At 37.9% G+C, this 23,347-nt stretch overlaps 1 protein-coding gene across 2 annotated transcripts; it reads right to left on the reverse strand.

Annotated features, from left to right (window-relative positions):
• Positions 1-220: 220 nt before the first annotated feature.
• On the reverse strand, positions 221-23,087 carry LOC122169864 (vacuolar protein sorting-associated protein 41 homolog). 2 transcript variants are annotated; one of them, XM_042836341.1, is made up of 12 exons: positions 22,999-23,087; positions 22,400-22,527; positions 21,399-21,543; positions 20,107-20,148; positions 19,919-19,969; positions 18,149-18,286; positions 15,726-15,780; positions 14,598-14,738; positions 12,847-12,983; positions 2,865-2,909; positions 1,426-1,503; positions 221-916 (listed from the first exon to the last, which is right to left on the reverse strand). In XM_042836341.1, the coding sequence occupies exons 1-12, from the start codon at positions 23,032-23,034 to the stop codon at positions 836-838; spliced, it is 1,077 nt and encodes a 358-aa protein (XP_042692275.1). In that variant the 5' UTR covers positions 23,035-23,087; the 3' UTR covers positions 221-835. The 2 variants fall into 2 exon arrangements, 1 of the variants encoding a protein (XP_042692275.1); XR_006171667.1 differs by lacking the exon at positions 221-916 and adding an exon at positions 3,600-3,699 and having other exon boundaries at positions 1,457-1,503.
• Positions 23,088-23,347: the final 260 nt, after the last annotated feature.

Genomic DNA, 23,347 nt, shown 5'->3' on the forward strand with positions numbered 1-23,347 from the left:
TTTAATCAGGGAACATTTTGAAGAGACCACACTTTCTGATGATGTTTTCTGAAAGATCAGCTTGGGATGTTGAAGTTAAAAATAAAGGTGTTTTTGTTAACATCCAAAGAGACTTATTTAACTTAACTCTTTTGAGTTCCTGAGAACAAAAGAAAATCTTCAAGGCCTCATTTCTGAAAGGCCGTATTTTTTTCTGTGAAGCCAAACAACACTACTACACTTATTTTATAAGTATTAAGGTCTGCTGCTAACACTTAAAAGTCTCTGCATGGGTTCAACATGGCACAAACCTAGCTGCACTGTGAAGACTGAGAAAGTGACCATTTTCTAACAAACTATGAATGTGTAGTCACACAAGTGAGGTACGATCTGGAAGAATGGAATTAAAATTTAACAAGTTTGTCAATCTAATATGTAATTCAGAACACCAGCACCTTCAAACGCTCAAGTAATCCCACATCAAGAAGTCAGATTCCTCATGGATCTCAAGTTTGCTAGTAAGAATTCAAATTCATTAATTTTTCTTTACACGACCGTGATACGTTGCCAGTCTGTGAAACACTTAAATCTTCAGACTGTTTTCCTGTCTTTTTATTTTCCTTCTCAGTTCCACAGTTAAGAATAAGCTGAGCACAGGAACAGCGAAGTACGAATTGTGTAACAAAGCGCTACTAAGCAAAGATTTTCACATTTTCCCTTTCCAGCATGTGGATAACTTACAGAAATCAGTTTTGAATCACATTCAGAATTATTTACAGAAATGATGACTAACAGAAACTACAGTGCCTCCTAACAGGCTTGGTGTCACAGACTGGTATGGAGAGCTAGGGGACTGCTATTTCTTCATCTCCAGGATTGCACTTCCTGGTCCTCTGTGTTTGGCACTGCATATGTTGCAGAACTGGACTGAAGATACCTGGAAATTAAAAAGAAAACAAGTGTCTCAGACAAATATAATCAATTCATCATGAGAAGATGAGTGAAAATTGCTACTGTTCATCCCAGTGTTACTATTCACATTCAGGCTGCTGCCCATCGACAAAGTCATGGATAGGTTTAGGAATGTGACAATGCTGAATAGAATAAAGCAGATTGTTCTAGAGTCAAAGGGCAGAATTAAGGAAATTCAAACGGGTCATATTCCCTGCACTATTCAAAGTTGCATCATATATTGAAAATTTAGATTGAAAAAGGTTATAAAACTTCTCAAACAGCAGCAATTTCTTTCTAAACTGGATACATTTTGCTTGCAGCAGTCCGAAATATCCTTTCCCTAGTCATATACTATTACAAAGTACCATCAAAAATAATAACTGCAATCACAAAATAATCCCTGATAGAACCATGCCCTTCCCCAAAGATGAGATAAAGAAATTGTCTTCTTGTCTTTGGCAGAAGTGACAGAGATTAAGATTGGTTCCTTACTGTGTTAGATACTGGGAGACATTCTTTGTGAAACGTGTCTGCAGTGGAACACCACCACGTTGAAGGACTTGGATGCATCTGGGAAAGGGAAAGGTAAATCCGTTACAAAAGGACAATGGAACAAAGGATTTGGGGGCTACAGTCATAGCCCTGTTTGATTACACACACACAAACATCAAGTCACACCTTTATCACATTAATTTTACAAGTTATTCTGTCTTATTTATAGAAATGACACAGGATGATGCTGTCAGGTAGTGTGTCCTAGTGGTGAAGTTACAAAATGATTTTATTCTGATTTTTATTCATTATGATTTTATTAAATGATGTACACATTTTCAACTGAATTTTTCATTTAACATGTTTACATGTTACATTTAATATGTGCCACATATTAAATCTAGGGAGGGCAAAGAATAATCTACCCCCAAATAATTCAGCCACTTTGAAGAAACATGAACAAAACCCACTCTTGCATTAGTGAAGGGAGAACCAAAATATTGAGTATTACTAGAGTCTATGCTCTCAGGACATAAGCTTTAAATGTGGCAATAAGCTGTGTAAGTGCTTCTTGATTCATGAATATTTAGCCCAATTAGAAACCTCCATACAGTATTCATATATTCAAAGAACTTTCACCTCACTTATCAGATACACCCATCTCTCAGGGCGCTTGCATGTCCAACTCTGTCAGGTTTTCTAGCACCAGGTGTCTGTTCTGGTCTGTATGTTGGTGCATGCAATCACAATACAACTGTATGTATTATTTTTTTCCTTTTTTTAAGCAAAAGATGGTAGAAACAAGATTAAATAACTGGAAAAGATTTTATTCAGCTATGCAAACAAAGAATAGTTGCATCCAGATAGTTTGTCTTACATTTTCTTGTTTGAGGATGCTGGGACAGATACTCGCCTGGTCAAACTACTATTTCTTAAGATGCCTAGCACCTATATTGACATTCCTGAAATTAGTTCCTTTGCAGAATGTACACCTTCAAAAATGAGATACTGAATTTCTAGTTTCAAGACTAACTTCTGAAATGTTTTGAAGTGTTGTAAGAAGTATACCACATACAAGTTTATAGCCTGCAAGTTCAGTCTAAAACACAGTACAAATTTAAACAAAATTTGATGGGATCTGTTTTGTTCCACGATTCTGATAATCTCTGAGAATATGCTTGTTGACTGGTTAAAGCTGTTCTACAATTTCAAAGCAGGAAGTAAAAAAAATCACACATGAGTAAAGAAGGAAGTAAGTTGAAAGGTTCAGGTTAGCCTCCATTCCCAAATTAGAATTCATAAGCAAGCTTCGCACAGGAGACCAATATTTATACAGCGATTATCAAGGGAGAGTATTACACATTTCTCTGAATAGCAGAAAAAAGCAGTTCCTGTAAAAACAAAAAATAGCCTCTTTTTCTTCCAGAAAAGCATCCTACCTGCAGGAAGTATTGGAGACAGGCATGATTCACAGATATTTTCCTCTGGAAAAAGAAAAAAAAAAAAAAAAGGAAATAAATCTCTAACATTTTGTTAACAACCTCCCTGTTTATTTTATTTTTTAATGAAACCGGTATTTACACATTGCAATCACAGAAATTGATCTCGATCTTAGAGTATTTATTTAAGATACTCATCACAGATTCTCTGATTTTTGTGCAGGAAGAAGCAGGAGCTATATCAATATCAGAGCAGTAGAGGCATAAGGCAAGCTCAAATGAAAAAGGCAGCATAACATGGGTTCCTGACTTCTCTGCTGTATTTTTCCAGCAGAAGCTCTGATCTTCTGTCTTTCCATCACTCCTGGTATTAACACACATCTTGCATAAATCACAGAACTGCTCATGCACATCAGCAGAGCCGCACAAAATATTTTCAACCATTTTTAAAAACTACCTTGTTGCAGGATGTTACTACCTGACTACCTGTTTTGGCACTGAAAAGCATTTTCCACCTTTACAGACAAACTGCAGGATGCAACATATTGCCAGCAGTGCAGAGATTGAACAAACAAAAAGCTACACGACGGATCTCTTCTCTACAAATAAGATTTACACTCCACAAAAAAGAAGTAATACTCAGGTTTTCTAGCAGCTGTCAAAATGGACTGTCACATGGCTTTGGTCTATAGCAACAGAAAAGACTTCAAGTCACCACGTTTCTGCTGTACCCACCATCTACCAGAACGCCCTTCATCTGAGTTCAATGCATTTTCTTCAGCAAAGAAAGAGATTCAGCAACAAGAATCTTCTTGCAACCTTCCCGCAGCAAGATCTGTTTTGCAAAGAGCACAACTTACAGCAGTTGTTAAATGGGTGGGCATAACCATCATCCCACCAAGCCACCTCTGGGTTTCTGCTGCTACAGAACAGAGCAGAGAGAACAACAAATGTTTAAGCCTTTCCAAGATATCAGACCTTCAAACAGCGAGGGAAAAAAAGGATAAGAGGGAAGGAATCTCTACTGAAATGGAAGAAAACTATTAAAAAAAAAAAATGAAAGACCTCAGAAAAATCAAAGCCTTTGCAAATATGTTATTGTCATAAATAAAGATCATCTTCCCATAAGCTTCTCCTAACAGAATACAACGGAGGTATTTCTTTACACTGCCCCTAACAATTGGATTCTAAACCACTTCAAAACTTCCTCCATTCATATCTTCCCTGTCTATGTCAGGAAACAGATACGGTCATCCTAAAACCTTCAAAACCCAACAATTTAAAATTTATTTTGTTCATGCATTTCCTGCTCAGATGCCATTCAGCAAGCCACACTTAAAAGCCCATGCAACTAATCAAAGGTTAGACCTTGTTCATCCTTAGCAAAAACTCTTAAGAGTGCTTTTTTAACTGTAGTATTTTATGTCAGATTCTTATTGTCTGCCACTGTTGTGACACACAAAAAGAGAGAGATCTCTGGCATCAAAATTGCATACAGTACTATTTCCCAATGCTTAGTGAAGAAGGTTCATGACAATATGACAAACCCGAACAAAGGGTTGTCGGTTTTCTTGCTCCCACCCCATATTCAACCAATGCTTGGAAATTTGCTTTCCAAGACCAGAATTCTTCTGAAGTCTTCTGAGAGAGAGAGATTAATAATCAGTTTTAAGCTGAACAAACAAACAAACCAAGGGAGGTGTTACAAGAAGGCAATGCCTACTTGTTTCTCCAGATTATTTGCACCGCAGGAGATAATGAGCATTAAACCAGACCAGGATGCTGCCAATGCAAGTCTCTAAAAAGAAGTATAACAATAGGTTTTACAGCCAGGTGAACACTATCCAAAACCCCATCTTCGTAAATATCACTGTGAACTAAAGATGACATGCTGCCAGAGTCATTATGCAATTAAGACTGTGTATCTGAAATACATAATAAAAAAAATAAATTGATTAACATTAAACATTTTAAACTGGGCATGCCAGTGGGTAAATGGTATTCTCCAGCACTGGACACAGCAAGTTACAAAACACTTCCGAGCTCAAGAAGCTGAATGCAAACCAAACACTTAGAGAATTAATCAATTTTATGTGTGATAATCTCAGCAGCTATCTGAATATGCTCTTCACCTTCCAACTTTGCCCAAGGGCAACACAGAAAGGCAAATTTTATGTTAAGTAAAGGAAAACATCACTAGATTTATTAAGAAATACTTAGAAATTTTTTACAGCAGCAACTGGACAAGACCATCTTTCAGGATGAGTGCTCTGACCAATGTGGAATATTCTCAAGCAGCAAACTCTGGCAAAGATAGGTAACTAACTCAAAATGGACACGGTCTTCTTTGGCTATCTACTGGAGTTTTTGCTAACTGCACTTAGCACAAGCAGATAAAAAATTGCATGTTTAAGTAAAAGGAACAAAGAAAACATTGCAAATGGTGGAATAAAGATACAATGATTCACTACTTTCTACTTAAAATACAGAGTGGCAATAGGAAAACTTCAGTTACAAAAGAAGATCGAAACAAAAAGTACCAAAACATCAATTATGTCTCATGAAAACCTCAACACTACTTGATCCTTTAAAAACAACACAGAAGAAACAGAAACATGTTACAAGACATATGCAGCACCTTCTCTGTGACAGTTAAAACTCCACTAAGACTTTGCACACAATATTCAATGACTGATCGTCAGACTTTATTTTTATTACAAGTGGAATACAAGGTGCAGCCACCATAATGTAGAAGGAACTTGGAATGATGGAGGTGAAATATAAAATGTCTAGGCAATAAATCAGCACTTCTGTAGAAGCACATTTGAAGAGCTCAAGGAAGAGATGGACAATATAAGAACTGTAGAAAGAGAAGTAAGAGAGGGATTTTGGAGATGAGACAGGGAGAAAGTGTGCTTGAATGAACTTCTTTGTATTAAAAGCAGGGAGAAGCATTTATCTCTGCCTGAAGATTAGACTAAACTTGACATCAGATGTAAAACTGTAATGAAACCATCCTCTAAAGAGATGCAGTAAGAAACAAAAAGTCTTATGAAACAATTTTTTTACCCTTTAAAAAGTGCTGTAAACACAATCAAGACACCATGGTAGGTTATGAGAAAGAAGAAAACTTCTTAAAAAAGTGGATCTGGTGCTTCACCAAATTAATGAAACCGTCTGCAACCAAAATATTTATTGGGAAAAAAAAAAAAAAAAAAAAAAAGACAGAAGAACTGGAGTTCATTCTTTGACTCCAGTAGAAAAGGTGCAGCTGCATAGTTAAAATCACAAGCAATGGAAACTGTTATTCATGTAGGTCGCTCCAAAAGTAATGCCTCTTATTTATTTCCACGGAAACTACAACAAATACAAGGAGCACAGTAACACCATTTGATAAATTCTCAGCTACAAAACACTATTTTTCAACATAGCCACTACCATTAGCTATGCATTTTTGCCAGTGATGAACAAGAGCCTGAGTACTGCACTACTAAAAATCTGCACCAGTGGAGGTGGCCTCACCTGTTTCACAGCTGCTAATGATGGTGTAATTGCTAGGAAAATGTTGCCAAACAGTCCATCTTTCAACAGACTGAACAGATGGAAGTCAGAAGGTGCCAAATCCAGACTACATGGTGGGTGTGGTAGGACAGGCCGGCCAAGACTGGCAATGTGCTCCATGGTCTTCCAAGTGGGATGGGGTCTGCTGTTACCATGTTGCAAGAGAAAGGCTGTCTTCTTCTCTGGCCTGACCCTGTAAGCTTGAGCCTTCAGCTCAGTCAGTGCCTTGATTTAGTGGTCAGAGCTGATGGTCTGTCTGAGTTCCTGAAAAGTCCATAGTGATCACCCATTTCCTATCTCTACAGACAGTGCACATAACTTTACCTGCTGAGAGCTGCATCTTGGAACTTTTTCTTTGATGGAGATCCCCATGTCACCACTCCATGGACTGCTGTTTTGATTCTGGCTAATAGTGGTGGCATCATGTCTGCACACCATGTGATCCAGAAAATTGTCACCTTAAGTCTTACTCAATACATTCTGATAAACCTGTATATGGTGTTCTTTCTGTTCCTGTGTGAGCATTTGTTGGATTCACCTGTGCAAACTTTGCAGTATCCCAATGTTGTCACCATTGTTTCTAATGTGCTGCAGCCAGTATTCAGTTCTGTACACAGTTCCCTGGTTGTAATCTTGCTGATTCATGTGGTTTAGGCGATCGAGATGCTCTTCTTTTTGTTATGGCAGCTGTGCATGGCTGTCTGGAAAGTGGGTTGTCTTTCAAATTGCTGTGCTTCAGTGTTTTGTCTCCAAAAATATTCAGCAAGAGTTGATGAATGTCTACAGGTGCAATTTTTTTCCACACGGAGGAATTCAATTCCACACTTTTGTTTGAGATGCACTTTCATGTCAGAAATCATTTTGTTGCTGTGCTAGAGATGGTCCCTCTGCTGCCATCTGCAGCATGGCAACAAAATATAATGGAAAATTCGTGGGAGGGTTCAACCTCTACTACTACACCAACATCCGCTTCCAGTGCTGTGGGACAGGGCCATAAAAAGACATTACTTTTGGAGCATTCTTCATAATTAATAAAGTCCTGATTTGCATATACTTAACATTACCTTTAAAGGAAAACACTGCAGTATGCAGTTAATTTGAAGGTTATACTCAAAGCACGAGGAATACATTCGGACCAGCACTCAACAAAGCCCAAGTTTCTCCAGGACAATTACCCCAAAATCTCCAAAATGCATCATTACCCCAGTGAAAGGTATGTTACGTTTAGTTACAGAATCACAGAATGGCCAGCGTTGGAAGGGACCTTGAGGATCTTGAATCTCCAATCCCCTGCCACATGCAGGGCCAACAACCTCCACATTTAATACCCGACCAGAATGCCCAGAACCCCATCCAACCTGGCCTTGAACACCTCCAGAAACACATCCACAGCCTCTCTGGGCAGCTGTTCCGGCACCTCACCACTCTCATAGTAAAGAACTTCGCCCTGACATCCAACCTAAATCTTCCTTCCCTGAACTTAAAACTATTTCCCCTTGCCCTGCTGTTACCTACCCTTTCAAAGAGTTGAAAAAGAGTCACTACAACCAAGTGGTGAGGGTCTCACTATGCAAGCTGCCACCCGTCCCCAGTGCCTCCTAGGTGTCTGAACAGCTGCATATCTACATCCAGGAGGAAACCCTAACAGCTCCTCCAGATACTTTCAACCAGCATTCATTCATCATTCCCACTGGTGTCTGCTGGTTCACAGCAGAATGCTTTGAATGGGAGAATTATGGATGGACAGCCTCCATCAGAGGTACTGCAGGTTCAGTCAAAGTCTAAACCAGTAACTCATCATCTGAGTAAAATGGCTAACCCACAAAACCTAGAGATACTGAATCTAACCAAACTGCTTTTAAATTCTAAGACCATTGAGTGTATGTGGGGAGAACAATGTAAGAATACCCAAATCTTTTGAAATCTTTTACTGAAAACTGTCAAAAAGAGGTTGAAAAATTAGGCGTGTTCTGAAATAAGGGAGGTGTTTAAATCTCCAACTACGCAAGCATTTCTTGTGTTTCACTTAGGCAGACTCTTATAAATTCAGAAAATGTAACAGACATAACTAACACAGAAGTAAACAAATAAGGGACATTTAAGATCAGCTTTCTCTGTGAGAAATAAGTGTGATGCAACAACTATTGAAGACATGGGCTGTAATTATACATTTTTTTTTAAGAAATGTCAGTTTATTTTAAGAAATGCTACCAGATTCCTTAGTTAAGACCACTGAGTTATCAGTTACCAGAGACTTAAACACACAAGATTTCATATTTTTTTTCAATTTAATTCACAGGGAACTGAACATTGAAGGCAGATACAAAGTTCAAATACACATTACAGAGAAAATAATGAGTTTCGGTCCAGAGATGATGTATTAAAAAAGCCCCAAGAAACTAATTAGCATCAGTTTCATTAGAAAAAAACATATATACATTGCACAGAGATTGTGGTAAATGTTAATTTTGCTATGTTTTTCAAACAAAAGCAATACTGGCCTCACACTGTTTGCTAAGAGATACTTAAAAAATTTGTACTGCAAAAACACTAATGGGAACAGAAGACCCTTATGAGTCTCAGAAGAGACCTGTATCAGAAACAACATCTGCAGTGTGTAAAATAGATTACATAAGAACGACAGTATTTTCTGATGCAAAGCAAATCTAAACTGTTTGCATCCACTTAACTTAAGGGGCTCAAAACAGGCAAACTCCATGCCTACTTGAGCAAGTAGCACATTATTTGCATTTTTAGAATGGTCTTCAAACAACCACAGCCTTTGGCTGCGAGGGTATGAAGCTGGTATCCAGAAAGCCTAAATGGGTGACAGCAGCCATTGACCTGTTCTCAGTCCTGTCACCCTGAAATGTGAAGAAGGGCAAGATGCATCAGATGGAAAAATCTGTGTTAGGAAGATCTTATGATAGGAGTTTATACATTACTGACTGAAGACAGGCTGGACATCGTAGGAGAAAACATTCTCACACAGCCAAACATTTTACTATTGCTGAAGAGTACTGGCACTTCCCCAGGTTCAGAACTGACTTTTTTCTTGTTCTTCCAGTGAAGAAGATGTTCTTGTAGAGGAGCTCCAGTTAAATACGGTTTGTCTCCAGAAGATTATCAAAAAAGATTCTATTACAACTGAATCCTAACTTTCAGCAAAAAAACATATTTGTAATTTGAAGAATTTAAAAGGACTGTTGGATGAAACAAAGGTCATATAGCTGGCAGGTGCTCTTATCTATGTAAATACAACATCAGTTTGCAAAGTCACACTGACAACTTCTCAGTTATACAGAGATAGCTATGTTTTGATTCCATGTTTTTGAAAGCACTTCTAAATGCAAGCAGTAGAGTTGAAAACCATTAAGCTTTTCTCAGGATATCAATATAACTTAGGCCAATTTGGTTAGCCTGCCATGGATTTGAATGATAACTAGTTACAGTGAAAATGTTGACTGGAGAAAGGAGATTCATTTGCTGTTAAATAGAAGATGTGCTAGGACCATGTCAGTTTAATAAACTGCAGGTTCCTCTTTAAGACTGTAAGCTTATCTTCAGGACTTTACAAATTCAAATGAAGTAGCTCGTGGTCTATTTCATCTATAAATTTATGGCACTGAAGAATTAGATTTCAGGAGATAGATATAAAAAAAAGTTTTAGATTACACTTACTTGATAAATATTGTTAAAATGCAAACCATTATAACCTTATCTTTACAGCCCATGTCATCATAACTTTGTCTATGAATGCTACTGTATATAAACACTGAAATTGCTACAATGGTTATGGTTTTAATACATTAACTTTGATAATGACAAACAGAACAGAAAAGAAAATGTTTCTCAGGAAGGGAAGAAAAAACAAAAAAGGCAATAACCACTTGGAGTTCAAATCCCAGTTCAGAAAAGCACTCACATGAGTGCTTACATCTTGTACTGTTTAGGTAAATGCTGAAGTCTGTACTCAGCTATACGTCATGCAAAACTGCATTTCCAGAAATGGGAAAATAAAAAAAAATAAAAATAGATAATTCTTATAAGAATAATAAGGCAGCTGAATAGATTTCCAGCTGTAAAGCACAGCTGTAAAACCACGCAGAAATAAATTAGTAATACTTATTTGAATGGATTGTCCATGAAGAGATAAGTCTCACATTATCTGCACTTTTATAGAATACCTAATATCTCTTTTAGTGTCATTTTTGTTTGGTTGGCAGCAAATCACAGAATCACACCCTTCACAAAACTGAATTATTCACTTTAAAGCTGTGGTGAGCTTAGGGTAGCACATACAATGGTTGCAGCATTCATGTAAGAGATGGTAATACGTTGAAATGAAGTAATCAATCTGCAGTATGCCAGCTTTGATAAAAACTTACATTATTCAGGGAAGATGTCAGATTAGAGAGATGTTAAAACAAATTTGGTTACATTAATAGACTTATTTGCTGGATTCACTAACACACTGTAAGCTACATATGGCATGCTTTGGCAGCCATTCAATTTAATTCACTTGATTTTGTTGGGATGTTAAGAATGTTGTTTCAAAGAGAAAAAGTCTAAGCAGACCTGCTTTTAGACATACATAAAATCACATCTCGTGGAAAGTTTACCACAAAGGAAATTTAGGAATACAGTAGGAAATTTGCACTTGTGTAAGTACTAAAACAATCCTTACAAGGCTTGAAAATAAGGTCACAGTCAAATAATATAAAGGCCCAGGTGCAATACCATTTGGGGGAGCTGATGTTATAAAAAGATCAGCATGGTTTTCTTATTTGGCAGTGACTTGCAAATGAAGCAATGGGTTATAAGTTCATGTGTGTTCAATCTTTGTGGATCTAGAAATAAGATTTCCTTTTTTGTCTTTGAAAATGGGAATAGTAAGGCTTGTGCACATATGGAGCTGGTGATCTGAAGGGATGAAATCACACAAAGTCCTAACCAAAGAAAGCTGGATTGCTGTACAAGTTTGAAGTGTCTGGTACATTATGTGATACAAATCAGGAAGTTTTTACCAAAATGAAAGCAGTTGTCCCAGGCCAGAATAGAGAACAGATTTCAAACCACAAAGCTACACAATGTGAAGAAAAGGTGTGACCAGGCATCATACAGACAGACCAGAGACTAGCTCTGAAGAGGCTAATGACACAGTAGTCATGATGAAGCTAGGACAGAACTGCCCTCAGCTAGGAACAGCCACTTAAAACATCTACTTGAAGTCCTAGCTGTTTCCTGAAGTATGTGCTGAATGCAGAAACAGTTCTGTTAACAAAACTGACCATGCCAAATTAAAGCTACTTAGGTGAGTGTGCACCCAAGAGCTGCGATCACATCTCTGACACCATCTGTTTATAATGGTGCACTTTATATTGCCTGTACCACTTCAGGAGCAGCCTTACTCTAAGCTATAGCTCATAATTCTCAAAAAAAAAACAACCAGTCCCTTAAGTAGGCCTCTTAGTTTCTTTTTTTTTTTTTGCTATGTTGTCTTGCTATAGTGCCACAAATCCAAGCACAAGTTCCATTAAGCTTCCTAATTCCTACTTCTCCTCAGAGATATAAATTTTAGCCCTTGAGCTACCCAGACCTACTTCAAAATGAATTAACTTAAAATCCATGAAGCATTTCAATTATAAGTACATAAAAAAAATTTAGATACTGGTCTAGAAGTAAGTAGTGCAAAGTAATTTTGTTAAAAGCCATCTGAAGAGAAAATGATTCTTATGTTCACAAAATGTGACCAAATGATTTTGTCAGCTTTATCTGAATCCCCTAACACACGCTGCATGTATGCAAACAGCACTTTATCACTCTCTGTGCAGAGGTACTCAGTGCTCCATTTTTATTTCAACAGAATGCAGGAACAGTGGGATCAGCAGCTCAAGCAGCAGGGAACTGACAGCAACAAGATCAACATGCAACTGCTTAAAAGATGCACGCAATTTTACTAGCATTATTTTGGAAAGATAGTAATATCTAATGAAGTCTATTAAAAACCTGCAAGTAATGCTACAACCTGCAGTACATGCAAACGTGCACCTGTCTGTTGTGGGTAACTCCTTCCACAAAACAGAGGTATACAGGAACAAGATACTTATTCTCTCAGAAATCCTGAAAGTCACAATCTAAAATACCCAAATCATCCAAGTCTTTCAAAAATTCTACTTACTCACCAGGCTTATGACAGTATGGGAGAGATTCAGAAGAGGCAGAAGCTATCTAGAGAAAAAAAGTATTCATCTGGACAAATTTCTACCCTTTCTGTCAAGGTTTCATCCCGAGTCCCTGCGATAATGATGTCCCAACAAGATGAACAAACCTAGGTGACAAGCATTTCTTGTGCTGCTCACTGGTGAAATGGTCTTTGATGTCTTTCCGAAAATCTTCAGAGGAAGAGCACAACATTTACCTGCAAGTTGTAGTCCTGAAGAATTTTCACTAGTGAGTCTCTCAGATTAGGAATCTCCATGCCTTCCTTAATACGATGAATCAAAAGAATGGGGTCAACATGAGTACCAATATTGTTCAACAAAGCAGTAATAAAAGCTGTGAAAAACAAGAAACAAGTAAATTAAGAAAAAAAATCCATCCACCTTCTTAAAGGATGCTTCAGTAGCAGACAGGCTTTGGTTGTTTCTATGACAGCTCTTTACAGAGAGAGCACTAAACCACTTCTACATAGCCTTCACATCTTTCTTGCAGCTGCATTTACTTGAAAATAGGCCTTTAGGGAAGATAAAGACACAGTTTGCCTATTTACAAATCTCCAGGGGTATCTGGAAAACTGATACCAGAGTAGCCAGCGCAAGTCATCAAAACCACAAGAGAATAACACATTTCAATTCAATAAAAAGGCACCTGTACAAGCAGAAGTAGAAAATCCACTTCATTGTTTGAATATTCTATTCTAAATTGCACGATTAAGAAGTGCATTTGCAAACACTTAACTTCAAGGAAACATGTTTCTCAACAGTGACAAGATGGACACTAATGTCCAACTTCCTGAAATGCAACTGGCTAAATGAAATAGAAGGATGAACTTCCAATAAGACAGAGCTGACCTCAAGGGCTCAATAACATGCTTTAACTCGGTCAGCACTGAAGTTAACAGAAAGTTGGACTCAATGATCTTTGAAGGTCCCTTCCAAGTGAACTATTCTGAACGTTCTTCTTCAAAGACCAAGAATAAGGAACACCACTGGAGTTGCTCTGCATTATGGCAGATGGAATGGAGATAACTGTATATGCTTTGAGTTCCTTTTCCTCTAAAGTTGTCAGTAACTGTAGCATTGTTTTTAGTGAAGAATGACATTTAGATAGGGATTTCTGTTGGTAAGATAACTCGATAACATCATAATTCCAAATTAGTAACAAATTTTGGTTGTGGCTGCTTGTCAGAATTAGTGGACAAGTGATGAAAATACATTTATTCTGATGTTAATTCTATGAGACCTTCAATCCTTTGGAAAAAGAGATCCCCACAGAGATTTTAGAGTCTTGATTTGAAGCACCAAAAGAGACTGCAAAACTAACAGACTTTGCAGTTAAAATAATTCTGTATTTTCCCAGTCATATGAACTCCTCTGAGTTTGCCTCCCGAATAAAACTGATGCTGTTAAGGAGCTTCTGACAGCTCGTGATTCCATCTGAACTTTAAACTTGAGTAGACGTTTATATCGTGGATGAAGAGCAAAAATGCTCGTTATTACAGATCCTGCATTGATGACACAGAAAGAAAACAACTGAGGGGCAGACAGGTGAAGACTCTCCATTTTCAAAATTCCTAAATTCCTAAATTCCTAAATTCCTAAAGGGAAGCAGCTTTCAGGGTTTATTCTGAGGGTGCCTAAAAATAAAGCTTCATACAGTGCCAAATTAAAAGTACCATTCTGTCCTTACTTTGTCATTAAGGACATAACTGCACAGAGCTTTGTCAAGTGTTAAATCTCTATGTACTCATCTTGTACCATGCCCACATGTTGCCTTATGGGAAGCTTCTATGCTTAGCAGGAGGAGATAAGGCATGCTCTACCAAGCAGAACGTCTCCCTGGTGATCCAAAAATGCCTTTGCTAGCATGCATGTGGATAATTCAATCCTTTATGTGCAGTAGCATTCTACAAAAACTACACAGGAAAGGCTAAGAAACTATCCTGCTTACGTGGTTTGTCAACAGAATACAAAATGAGGTCTTCCCAAAGTTCTCCATCATCTTGTTCCTTGGCAAATTCAATAGCTTTATCTACATCTTGCAGTTCTTCCATTATCATCTTCAAAGCACTGCGGCTGTTCCCCATTCTGCCTAGAAGGATAAAATAAGTGAAGAGCTTATAAAACCTAAAGCACTGAGTACTGATAAGCATTTAAGAAACACTTGTTGCTTTTTCCTTACGAATTTTCTAAGTGATAAATTCCCCCACATTAAAAACCTAATCTAATCAACTTGATGAATGGAGAGCTCACTCCAGAGCTATCAGTATCACCTGAACATGTGCACAGAGGACTCTGCTGGACTGGGACCCAGATTCGTTCTTACAGACATGGTAGGCCATACTCTAAACTGCAGCAACATCTGACACAAGGTGAAGGGTGTTCATGTGTACGCATGTTTGCATGCATATGAACTTTGAGATGATTTTTCTCTTGTTAAGAACCTGTATCAACACACTTAACTTGCTCTAAGCATAGTTCAGCTTACACCCATGGAAAATAAGAGGGAGGAAGCAATAGCTCTGAACTGTTTGTTAAGTAAATCCATGAGTAAATTCTACTCTGCTCTCAAATGGTCCACAAAATGTTCTTACTAAAAAAAAAAGATTGATTATATCAGCAATAAACACTTTCCATTCTGATTATAATTAATATATGAACACACATACAAATCTTACAGTAATACAACAGCTCCCATTCAGAGGTGGGGAAGTTAATTCATGTTTGAATAGTTTAAAATTATTTTTTTAATAAGAAAAAAACAGCACTAGCAAACCTGCCTAAGCAGAAGGTGACACTCAGCTCCTGAGATGTGCTTGGAGTAAAACCTGTTTTATTTCTCCCCTGTCCTCAAAAAGAGAGAATTACTCTTCTCTTGGAGGTTCTCTCAAAATCATATCATATGCATAATCAATCCCTTTATTTTCCAAATCATGTTATTTGGTCTTACTGATACACCAACTTTGTCTTTGGGAAGTGTGCCAAAAGACAGTAAACAATACATCACATGTTTTTGCAGCATAAACTTCACGACAGGATTAAAAGCGTGTTGTAATTTATCACAGTGAGAGTTACTTACTCAGAAGATAAACTGTCTCTTCTACAAAGTTTCTCTGTTGGCAGATCTCTAGAGCCTTGAATTAAGACAAAAGAAAGAAAGAGAATACAGGGAACCACGTAACAAGATATTCTATTGATCACAAATGCTACAAGAAACTAAAGGATACCTTTCCATGAAGTTGCATTACTCATTTTGACAGGAATACAGCTTCCTTAACATGCACTGTCAGGTCCTCTGTCATTAATTAAAAGGAGAAATTCCATGGCATTTTTTGCTTTTTTCTCTAAGATCAAATAATTTTAGTAACTGGGATGTTTTTCAGCTACACACAGATTCCATAACTGCCCATGACATCAGCTCTCAGCAGTAACAGAACCCGTGCACAGTTGAAATACACCCCAGTTACTAGAATCACCAAACTGATTACCAGTAAGTTCTTAGCAACGCAAATCAGGCAGGCCTGGGTGTACCATAAATGATGCCACGTCTGTTTACAACCTAGAAACAGAAAGCAAATTCAAGACTCACCGAATTTCCATGGCATTAACTGTTCACCAAATAAATACTTTCATACTTTGAAATCAAAACTATATCTTCGTAAGACATAGCTACAACTGATGACAGAGGTAGGAATTAACTCTTCCTTCTATTCTCAAATTGTTTCAGATGGGTTACCATAAAGTCCAAAGACATACACAATGAATTTCAGGGGCAGGGTAGTGATTTCACAACCAGATACTTGGGGTGCTTGAAGGGATAAATAATGAGTAATTAATATATTATAAACAGAGTTGATAACCTTTTTTCTCTCCACTTAGAGTACAAATTAGCAAGTATTCAGTATTTCTGGAAGTTGCACATTCAGTGACTGCCATGCTCCCTCTAGAGGAAAAGAGGGGACAGTCATATTTTTTTCTTCAGTTTGTTTTACACAAGCTTTGCTAAACTGCACTTGAAAGCAGTGGCTTACTTTTAGAGAAATAGAGTGACTTCTTGCATTGTTTATCATTTATTTACAGCAACAGTAAGTACGAGTTTGTTCAAATTGTTTTTTTCTTTCAATTTTCACACAGCACTGGAGCCAGCTTAACAGAAACTAAGGACCTGGGAAGTTATGGTTCTCCCTTTTATGTCGTTGGAGCAAATATACATGTGGAGCAAAAAGCACTGTTATATGGTATTTATGGTAAAAAGCACAAAGGCTGCTCCACAGGTAATGCCTTCTGTTTTTTTATGTTGGCCCACGACATCAGAGGCAGATGGTGGTGGTACAGCAGTAGGAGTTGAACCTCCCACCAATATTCCATTATATTTTGTGGTGGTGCAACAGATGGCAGCAGAGGGGCAGCCTGACCAAATGGTGCCTGGCATGCAAGTGTGTACGAAGCAAAGGAGTGGGCTGGGCCTCTGACATGTTCTTGTTTACAGTTTAAAGCAGTGCCAACAATGCCAACACTGAAATCACGTAGTTTTTGGAACAATTGGGACAATTTTAACAAAGACCAAGGCTGCAGTCCTAACATAGTTTTATTTTCCTGTATTGAACAGGAAAGTTGGCTGACAGTTGAAAAAAGCAAACAAAATAAGAGAGGTGCCATGAATGGTTCTGTTTAGAGTGTCAACCACAGAAACTACAGTATTTGATAATACATTTAAACTATTCCATAAGGGTCATCACTACATCTGCATACAGAAAGGCAAACTTTCAGCTTGGCTGAGCAGATTAGACCTCAACTGCAAAATCAGGTTTAAAATAATACTGACCCAAATGAAGAGTAAAACTCAAATTTCCTTTCCATTCACTTTAATTTAGAAGTGTTAAATTAAAAAAAAAAAATACAAACATGAGCATCATTAATTCATTTTATATTTGATGAGACAAAGTAAGGAGGGGGAGATGTAAAAAGGATAAAAAAGATGGCAACACAGAACTTCGCAAAATTCCCAGTCTGCTAGCAGAAGTACAAAGTCAAAATATTTCTGGCTCTGTTAGTTTACTTACTGTTAAATTGTGTAAGTTACTTGAAAACAACTCAGAACCTTAGAATATAAAGCTAGAAAACATACCATTAAAGTTATCTATTTTTGAAGATCTAGCACTGACTATGCTTAGATTTTTCAAAACAATTGTTTATTTCTTGCAACCACAACCCACTGCCTCAGTCAGGTCAGGCTCTGATGAATAAAGATGCTTCAGGCATGCATCAAGTGTGAATTTTGGACTTCTGCCTTAAAAACCATCTCAAATTCCTGCAATCTGAACTACAAGAGAAAGGTCTTTGCTAGCAGCCAGGAGAAGGTGCATCACTTCTGCAGGTAATGATCACAAAGCCAAAGGATTCTCCCTTTTGGCAGTAGAGGGCAGTGCCAGACACATTTACAGATGTACAATTCTACAAGCATGAGATGTAAAACTCCATGACTGGTGTTATGGGGCTTACCTTCTCTAGTGGGCAGTGTGTGCTGTCTCTGAGAAATGGCAGTAAATTTGGACGATCATATTCAGCATAAAGACTGATCTGTTTTTCATGATACCGCTGTCCTTTATGGTGGTCTCTTTTGAAAAGCTTGTGCAAATACTAAGATTCAAAAGAAGAAATGGAGTTCAGAAACTCTCCCACAGCATTATTTGGACTGTATAAAAAACTCCTCATTAAATTCCTCAGGAATACACTAACACATACTAAAAGGCACAGAGATTAAATCCTGATTCAAAAGACTGATTTTTTTTTCCCCCAAAGTACTCTCATCACAGCATTCTCCATTATTAACTCTGTAAAACAGTTTCTTAGCAACATTTGAGTAAATGTCCTTTAATCTTCACAGATTTTGAATTTGATGGAAAACTTCGGAGAAATATACCAAATGAAACATTTATTTACCTAGGTATGCTTGACCATTATGGGTAAGTTTAAATTATGAACATTTTAACCAAAGTACTGGTCCTATAAATAGAGGGGTGAAGGCCATTCTTCCTCTATGAGCAAAAAAAAAGAAAAAAGACTTAAGAATAATCTGGAGGGTCACTTGTATCCAAAGGGAAGCAGACTCCACACTTTGAAACAAATGCATGCCCTCCATAAACTGAGGGCATCTTCTTCGAAAAGCTCTTGGGCTGCAGGCTGCACACTTCATAGAGTTGTTTGCTATAATCAGATCTCTAACTCATAAACTTGCTCTTTCCAGCAGATCGATCGATGCCTTGAGCCCCAATACAGCAGCAAGTTAAAACTTCCCTCCCTAATACAGCCCGAGATCACAGTTACATGTTAAGCATTCTACCAACAGCACGCTCCAACTGAAGGGTTGCTCTCAGAATAGCAATTTGGAGCCACAGTTGTTCTGATGTATCGTAATTCTGCACAAAGCAGAACAGTCCTGCAGAGTATGGAATTTACTGCTCTAGATAAGCAGTTCACTGTCTTTATGGAACAGAAAAACGTGCTTCAGAGTTGCATCCAACATTCAACCTCACTTCTATGTAAGGAAAGAGGAAGTGGGAAGCAAGCAAAAAGGAACTCACCAGAGAGGACAAGCATCTGCAATGCAAATAAGGAATACCTCAGAAGATCTTAACCAAAAAGTCGTACATTACCAAGTTCTCACATGTATATACTGTAAGATTATTTTACTATTGTAAAAATGCAATGATCGTGGTAGAAAGTGGATGAGCAGAAGTAGCCACTTTGGTTGTGATGATTTATGAAATTTCAGTATCGTGTGCACATTGACATAGCATACACACATGGGACCATAGAATCTTTAGAGCTGAAAGGGATCACTGAAGGTCATCTAACCCAACTCCCCTGCAACGAACATGGACACCACAGACAGATCAGGCTGCCCAGGATCTGAAACAGCCTCACACTGATAGTCTCCAGGGACAGGGCATCAACCACATCTCTGGGCAACCTGTTCCACACCACTCTCACTGTCAAAGATTTTTTCCTTGTATCTAACCTAAATCTACCCTATTTGAGCTTGAAACCATTTCCCCTTATTCTATCACCACAGACCCTGCTAAAGAGTCTGTCTCCTGTAGCTCCCCTTTAAATACTGAAAGGCCACTATCAGGTCACCTTGTGGACTCCTTGCTGGAGAGCCCCAGCTCTCTCAACCTGTCCTCAAAGGAGAGGTGATCTATAACAGATGTGTCCTGCAGATATCTTATCCAGCTCAAAGTGAAACTAGTAAAATATAGAAGTTTTTACCACATGCTGTAGTTCAGGTCTGTTTTCTAGCTCTTCAACAACTCTGTCAATCTGCAAGAAAACGAAAACCCAAATCTCTGCAAATCTCTAGCAAATCTCTACATCAAACATCACATTCACAGGATTGAAAGGGGGATGAAAAATGCAAGCAGCACTGGATCACTGTATCGTGAACTTGTCATACGCACGGAAATTTTATCTTCGTTATCCAAAAGCACGTCCACTGCTTTCTAAAGTAAAGAAAGAAAATCCAGGTAAGAAATAGGTATGCACATTTTGTCACTCTTGATTACAGCACTATGCTTGTTCACTGATGGGTATCGGATGGATGCTGCAGACTTATTCTTCTCAGCAGCATTAATTCAGAAAGCACTTTGCATAACAACAGCACTCTCCAACAGCAGAGCATTACAGGTAAACAAACACATAATGTACTCATCCAGAATACCTGTCCAAAGTTCACACACTAAAAGTAATCAGTTCTGTGCACTTACACTGCAGGTACAGTATGCCCATTGAGTCATGGCTCACAGAAGGCCATAGGCAAATGCTGAAGAAATACTATTTGTCCAAATGCAAAAGTCAGCTGCAGAGTGATGGCTGTATAGGAAACACACAGCTCAACTTGCCTTACAATTGGATTCCCCCAGCCTATCTGCACACTGCTACTGCTACTGTAACAGGAGCAGCCAAGATCACGTAAACAAGAGTAGTCATCAGGGTGCCTGCTCTGCTTCCACTTATAAAATCAAATTTTGGTTCAATAAAACCATCATCAGATGTTTGATGTAACTCATTATATTTATTTTTAAAAAATGATACACTATACCAAATACTCATCTTTGGTATAGATTGCTCCATCTTTTAGTTCCAGTGCTGAAACAACAGCTGCACAGAAACAGGTGATGTACTTGTTTTCTTCCAAGGATCATAGAGATTGTTTCCCCAAGTACCAAACAGATTCTTTTCCCAGCACGCATACAAAAGCTCATTTGCTGAGGTTTTAGACAACTGGGAAGAAAGAAGATTGAATTTGGCACCATCTGCACACTTTTTGATTTTTGAGATTTAAGTTAATGACTACACAAACTTCCAGAAACAGAGTAATAAATTACAATGAAAAAAAAAAAGTGCAAAATACATTCAAAATCTGCTCACACCAAATTAACTGCTTACTACATCTGGCTCCTCAGCAGTGTGAACTAAGGAGAAACGCAGAAAAACATCATAGCGTAAGTCTACCTGCACAAATGATCTCAGCACTGGCACTCTTCTCACTGTGAGTGACACTCAAATGGAAATATAAAAGAAAAACTTCATCCCTGGATTAATCCCTATGCAGTCCAGGCAAACATCTCCTTGTCTCAGAATGTATCCAGATGCAGTAAAAAAACTCCATGCTTCACTGCTATCTTTAAACTAATTTTTCATAATTTGTTAAGGTATCTCTAGCTGAAAGTGAATATTAAAAGCACCGTACCTCTGAATCAAAATCCATGAGCAGAACAATTTTATCTTTGATGGAACTGAACAGATTGTGCTTGTGGATCAACTGGAAGACGTCTTTGTGTCTGAGAGTTAGGTAAATTTCTAGGGCTCTGCCATAGCGCTGGTCATACGTATACTTGCCAAAAAGCAGCCTTGTTATTTATGTGACCTAAGTGCAAGAAAATCACCTCTGAGAGGAAAATAAATAAATATACATCAGAATGCAAAACATTTTAGGATGGTACTTGATTTTATGAACATGTGAATAGTTGCCCATTTGTTTAATAATGAGGAATAGCACTGTGCAACTCCATCTATGTAACAGTCACAGTATTCATGTTCTGTGGTTCCTGCATTTTCAGTGCCTCCTGTTTTAAAACCACAGGGAAAGCTACACAGAAACATTAGCTTTTCTAATTTTGGAAGCCACCTGAAAACCACTTCAGAGCAAAATAAAATTAAAAAAAAAACAACTAACACACAAAAAACCAACCCATATTGCTCTCTTAAGACTTTGGGACAGACAGTAACAGAGCAGCAGACAGTAGCTCTGCCTTCTTCAAAAGAGGGTGTATGAAGATAACTTAATATAGGTGGGCATCAGGCTGAGAAAACTGAAGAACTGTATCCTTGTAAGAAGTACTTTAGAACCAGATCAGCTTTAACACATTTTCTAGTCACATATTTCCAGCCATGCAGTAAACTTAAATATACTATTTTTGAAACAGAGGGGAAAAAGAAAAACAGATTATCTTCCTGTTATTTTCCTCTTCCCAAAAAAGACTTCCTCAGGCAGCACAGAGAGAAACTCAGGGTATTTGTTTTGGAAAGAGAAGTAGCAAATCCATTCTCATACTAAACTCTTCGTGTTCATACACTGCAACACTGCAACACAGCGAGTATCTCTGTTAAGAGACTTAGACAAATATTTATAACCTACTGCATCCTATCTCAAGCACACTTTCTGGAATACGAGTTTTAAATTGTACTCACAGTTCTGCAAGGGTTCTTAACAACGTCCTGTTTTGTGGATCTTTCTTCAGGTGATCTACTACAGCTTGAACTATGATTGTGTTGTTGTAGAGGTCTCCAGGCCACTCTTTTATCAGGGTTGCAAACCCCTAGAAGTATAAGAGATTGTAACAGAAACAGAAATAAGTGCCTAAGGAACATTTCAAACATCAAAGCCCCAGCTAAGCCTCTGAGACGATACATGCTGTGCTACACCTCTAAGCCACTTCTACATGCCCACAAACATGCACAGCGTATAGATTTTCCTTCTCAGGGCAACGTTATCAAGATTCATGAAGCTGGGTCTCTTTCAGGTGTTGCTTGCTTTGTGAAGCAGGTGGGCTACTTGTTTTACATTAAACAACTAAAAATAATAGTATTCCTAATAAGTAAATAATCCTAAAAGATTAATGTTCTCTGAAAAACATTTTACTTATTCTTCTGTAAACAAACAAAAAGTGTCTTTTTTTGCTATCATGGAATCGTTCATTGACAACCTGTTTGAACACAATGAATTCTACACTGCTGAGTGTGTTTTGCTTGCAACTGCTGCTACATGTGGACACGTCTGGCTGTAGTACCTCATAGTCACTCTCCAAAAACTCATGCAGAACCATCTCATAGATAAGAGGTTTCAAAACTGGATCCCGTCTGGGCAAGTAACGACTAATTGCCTGCAGGAACAAAAAGAGCAAAGAGTAAGAAGGGGTATGATGTATGACATGCTAGTATTTTAATGATAGAAATAAGAGTTGTTGGGAAACAAACAACAAAGCCAAGCACAAAACACAGCTTTTAGTGAACACTGGAAACACTGTACACTCTGATTTGTAACCAGCATCCATTACCATTTGATTTAAGATGGCACACATTGGAAACATATAACTTACCTGAAAGAAATTTCATTAGATAGATAGTGGTAAGATACTA

Source organism: Centrocercus urophasianus, unplaced genomic scaffold, assembly GCF_019232065.1.
Source record: "Centrocercus urophasianus isolate 14NV4802_14NV808 unplaced genomic scaffold, USGS_Curo_1.0 seq_594, whole genome shotgun sequence".
Classification (NCBI taxonomy): Eukaryota; Metazoa; Chordata; class Aves; order Galliformes; family Phasianidae; genus Centrocercus; species Centrocercus urophasianus.